Source organism: Rosa rugosa, chromosome 1, assembly GCF_958449725.1.
Source record: "Rosa rugosa chromosome 1, drRosRugo1.1, whole genome shotgun sequence".
Taxonomy (NCBI): domain Eukaryota; kingdom Viridiplantae; phylum Streptophyta; class Magnoliopsida; order Rosales; family Rosaceae; genus Rosa; species Rosa rugosa.
Genome location: NC_084820.1, coordinates 2,847,321 through 2,851,987, shown reverse-complemented (window position 1 = coordinate 2,851,987; position 4,667 = coordinate 2,847,321). Strand labels below are relative to the sequence as shown.

The following is a 4,667-nucleotide window of genomic DNA, read 5'->3' as shown; positions in this document are numbered from 1 at the left end:
AGCTGGAAACATCTTCAAAGAATGCCAAAAGGAAGATTTAAGTGCACTTAAATTAATAAAAGGTTCAGAGATACCAATAATTGCAGGTTTGTATCTATGAACCATTCTACGCAAGACTCTTTGAGTGGGGGCGTTACCCAAGCCCCGAGCGTTCCAAAAAAGAACCTTCATAGGTTAAGGCGAGGAGTGGGAGCCCTATTGCGGGTAGGATAGCGGTCGGAAGCTTGCTCCTGTACTGTTTCCTTATGCATGTTCTTCTTTTTCTTCTTTCTCTGCGATTTAGAAAGAACAATAATCATATCATCTTCCTGCCCTTGAACAACTTCTTCATCTCCCTCCGTCACTATTAGGGAGGTGGGGCAAGAATCATGTTCATCATCCGTAGCCTCAGCAGCAACCTGCCTTGAATGTTGTACGTCAGAAGACTGATTAATTGGCTCAAGATACACTTGAGCTGCCAATTGCTCAATTAAATCGTTGGCAGCCCCCGCAATGACTTCTTGAGCCAAAATGGCGAACTGATTCTCCATGGAATCATTATTAGGAGTTGCCGGTCTCTCAGTGGCTACCCCCCTTGGAATATCATCTCTTCCACCGCCACAAGGCTCACTGATTCTCCCGGAAACTTGTATAGGATCTTGGTCACCTTGCACCTTATCTTTCACCCTATACTCCTGGCGAACCACCGTGCTTGAAACTGTGGAAGGTTTTCCAACATTGCGAGGCTTTGGGTTGTCACCATGCAATCGTCTACAACGATCAACCATATGCCCAACGATACCGCAATGAGTACACTTGTTTTCATAAATGATCTCAATGGGGAAACAGAGTGACTCACGCTCAACCATTACCGACGTTGGCAATTCGCTAGCAAGATCAACATCAACAAGCACTCGAGCATAGTACCCAAACTCCCTCTCCTTCGTAGCCCTGTCTAACTGCAAGGGCGTACCCACTCCACGTGCAATTTCCATGAGGTGCTGAGGATGCCAGTAGTCCTGGCTCAAGCCATACAGTCTGATCCATAGTTGGGCATGTGTTTGTGGAAGGACGTCTCCAGGCACAAAGTCAGGTTTCCATTGAGCCAGTCGAAAGAGCCCATCTGCAAGGGTGCATGTACCACCTCCCCAAACTCGTCGGAGATCCTCTTCGGTGCCAAAGTGAATGTCAAAATAACCCTTCCCAAGCGGCACCAAGCGCCAAGGCGCTGCCGGCCTCCATAGATCAGCAAGCAAGCCCTTGAGAACAGAAGTTTTCATTGGGACAGAACCCTTTCGCAGTAGCAATCTACCAATAAGATTGGTTTTGAAGTTTTTCAATTGTTCCTGATAGAGAGCTTCATTGATTTTGACGTATGTCTTGTCACCACGAATGACTGGAGCAGGGAGTTGGCTAAGAGAGACCGAAGACTCAACTGAGTCGGAGAGAATGGAGGCGAATGTTTTTGCCTTTGGAGCTGGTTGAAGACGAGGCAAACCCTCCTCCAAGGGGCACAGGAAGGCCCATGGACACACAGCCTCTGTTGGTATTCCTGCGCTTGTCGCCGACATCGTCATTTTATGGGTTGGTTATTATCCACAACATTTTATTGAACAGCTCAATCGATTTCCTTGCGTCGCCGGTAATCATAGTATTCCATGCACGCTCTGGCGTCCCTATTGGGAATGCCCTAAAAGACCTTCAAAGCTGCCTGCCTGCCTCCACATAGCCACACTTTGAGTAAATATCAACTAATGCAGTGGCCAAGATTGTATTTGACTCAAGCGTTTGCCTCTTAGCATAGGAGTAGGTGCACCCACAACCCCGTGTTACAGCACCGAGATGAGCGGCGGCAGTGAGAACACTAACAAGAAATGCCTCATCAGGCCTCGTCCCCACTTCTTGCATTTGTCGAAACAAAGGAATCACCTCTCTGAAGCCGCTCACTCTAGAATACGCAGCCATCATTGCACTCAACGATACAGAATTTCTCTCAGACATTTCATCGATCGAACATTCTACACATACCCATCAATCATCGCGGCCCACGCCACCACATCCCTTTTAGAACTTTTGCGGCGGAGGAGAGGAGCGGCGCAACGGCGTATGGGTTTCCGGGTCGAGTGGAAGTGAGGAGATGGGATCGAGTAGATTTTCTTGAGTTGGTTCAGGGATTTGCATTTGTGGCAGAGGAGAACCAGATAGTAGGTCTTAAAAAAATGGTTTTTTGAATCATCTGAAAATGGCGGGTATATATGTATCCAAATGAGTAGTAGCCGTTTGATGAAATGACTTTGTGGTCGAAAAGACTCAGGGTACGTACCATTTTTTTTTTTTTTAATAGAAGACTCAGAGTACTTATCGGGTGCAAGTCTGTGAGTGCGCTAGTTGTACCTAATCTTCCCGATCTAAAGTGAGGATTTACCTTTTGTCCAAAAAAAAAAAAAAAATGAGGATTTACCTTTGATGACGCAGCCGGAGTAATAAGTGTTTACAAGTGGTAAACCGGTATTTGAGAGAATAAATCTTGGATCCCTCAGAGAATTGAGAATGAACTTCTCAATTTTATTTATAATCGATAACATGAAAGATATGTTTAGTTGCCGTACTTAAATATAATTTAAAAACCCTGATGCGCTAACAAAAGTTCTAATCAAGTCCACATTTCCAAAATAAAACAAATTACCAAACTGAATGAATTTTTAATATATATTAAAATGCTGATTTCAGGCCTAAACAACCTCGATTGCCTGGAAAAGCTATAAGTTGGGGCAAAGCGTTGTCTTTGACTCGTCTGACCGTTCCTCTATTAATCTTTTATAAAGGTATTATAATAGTTAATCAGCAGTCAGAACCCAAACTTGCACTGTGCTGACTTTCCCATTCTTGCACTGATCTATTTGTTCTTCAATCAACTCTACCATTCAGCTGATTATAAATCAAGCTCTTCCTTGTAGTTGAATGCATCATCAAATCAACACCTAAATTGGATTTATTTTCTTTTCAATTTTGCGACTCAACACCTAAATTTGTTAGGTTTATACTAGACACACCATATTTAATCTTTGCCAAGTGAAAATATACCTCTATGTGAGGTAAAACATTAATGCTGGCATACTTTCTGGTTAAGTTGATTTCAAGTTATTTAATTATGCCTCGTGGCAGTGGTAGGGACTAGGGCCAGAATTTAATCTCTAAGGGGGCACTCGAATGTTTTAGAAAAACAATTTCAAAACTTAAACTATGAGTAGCGCTCTAGAGCTAACCGGCTTTACTCGAATGTTTTAGAAAAACAATTTCAAAACTTAAACTATGAGTAGCGCTCTAGAGCTAACCGGCTTTTAGACTAACTTTTCGGTCACATATCGACATCTCCATCGTTCAGTTTTTAGGTCCTTCTGAGTAGATAATTTCTGCAATTTTCAGTCAAATTTATTATTGTTCGGGTATTCATAAGCATGATATACTTAGTATGAACATGATTGGTCATGTTGAACACATTCGATTCGTCTATTGATTTGATCTAGTTCGGTACCTAATTAAATGATCATCAATTTGACTGAAAATTTGCATAAGTGATCTACTCATAAGAACCTAAAAACTGAACGTTGGAGATGCCGATATGTGACTGAAAAGTTGGTCTAAAAGCCGGTTAGCTTCGTATTAAGAATGTAACTGGTTAGCTCTAGAGCGCTCCTCCTTAAACTATATACCAAAGCTTTAATAAAAAATAATAATAACTTTTTAGAATTTGATCTCAAAGGGGGCACTCGGATGTTTTAGAAAAAAAATTCTGGAACTTAAACTTGTAAAACCATAGTTACATGCTCACAACATATGCATAACAATCTAAAAGGGATCAAGGCTTACCTTCAGCAATCACTGACATGGATTCCATCTTTTGCAGCTGCTAAACACGTTCACTGAATATGGCCTTCTGTTACTTACCAATTTGCTTCTCAATGGACAGAACAATATGCAAAACGTCGGTAGTAATCAGGGACCAATTCGTCTGTATATATAGTAGACTTAAACCTCAAGAAGCTTCCCATTAAAGCAATCCATATCGGTTTAGGTTTCCTAGTTAGATTCCTAATGTAACACTTCATTGTAGTCTTTCTTGCAGACTAAGAATAGGATTACTTACCTTAATGAATAGATACACTCTTCCATTAAGTTACAAGTATTGATTTACTGTTTGTATCCATGTTAATCTAGGATTGATATTAAGCTAATCATCAATTACTTTATGATGATATGTGTTATGTCCATATTTGATCTTACAATCTCCCCCTTGGACTCACACATATCATGCTCGATGATTTGCACCAGAAAACATCAAAACCTACTTAACTTACTAAAGTGCGCGCCAGATAACAAACTCAAATCGAAAATCCATTCCAACATGGTCAGATCACAGTTACTTATGTAGAGCAAGAAACAGTATACATTTTAACAAAAATGCAGAGTTTCAAAACCACTAACACAAGCCCCTGCAATCTACATATGTCAATCCAGAAGTGATACGATATATGCTAATGTGTATCAACAAGAAGGCATATATATACCAGGTCCTACTTTATGTTTCTTAAACCAGAAACTCAAGCAATTTTTTTTCTGAACACCGATGGCTTAAAATTATTGTTTGAACCTTAACATCATGCTAAACATGATTTCAGCCACCTGAT

At 40.9% G+C, this 4,667-nt stretch overlaps 1 protein-coding gene across 1 annotated transcript; it reads right to left on the bottom strand.

Moving 5' to 3' along the window:
* Positions 1 to 167: 167 nt before the first annotated feature.
* LOC133726979 (uncharacterized) lies at positions 168 to 1,550 on the bottom strand. The gene has a single exon (XM_062154610.1). The coding sequence runs from the start codon at positions 1,548 to 1,550 to the stop codon at positions 168 to 170; it is 1,383 nt and encodes a 460-aa protein (XP_062010594.1).
* Positions 1,551 to 4,667: the final 3,117 nt, after the last annotated feature.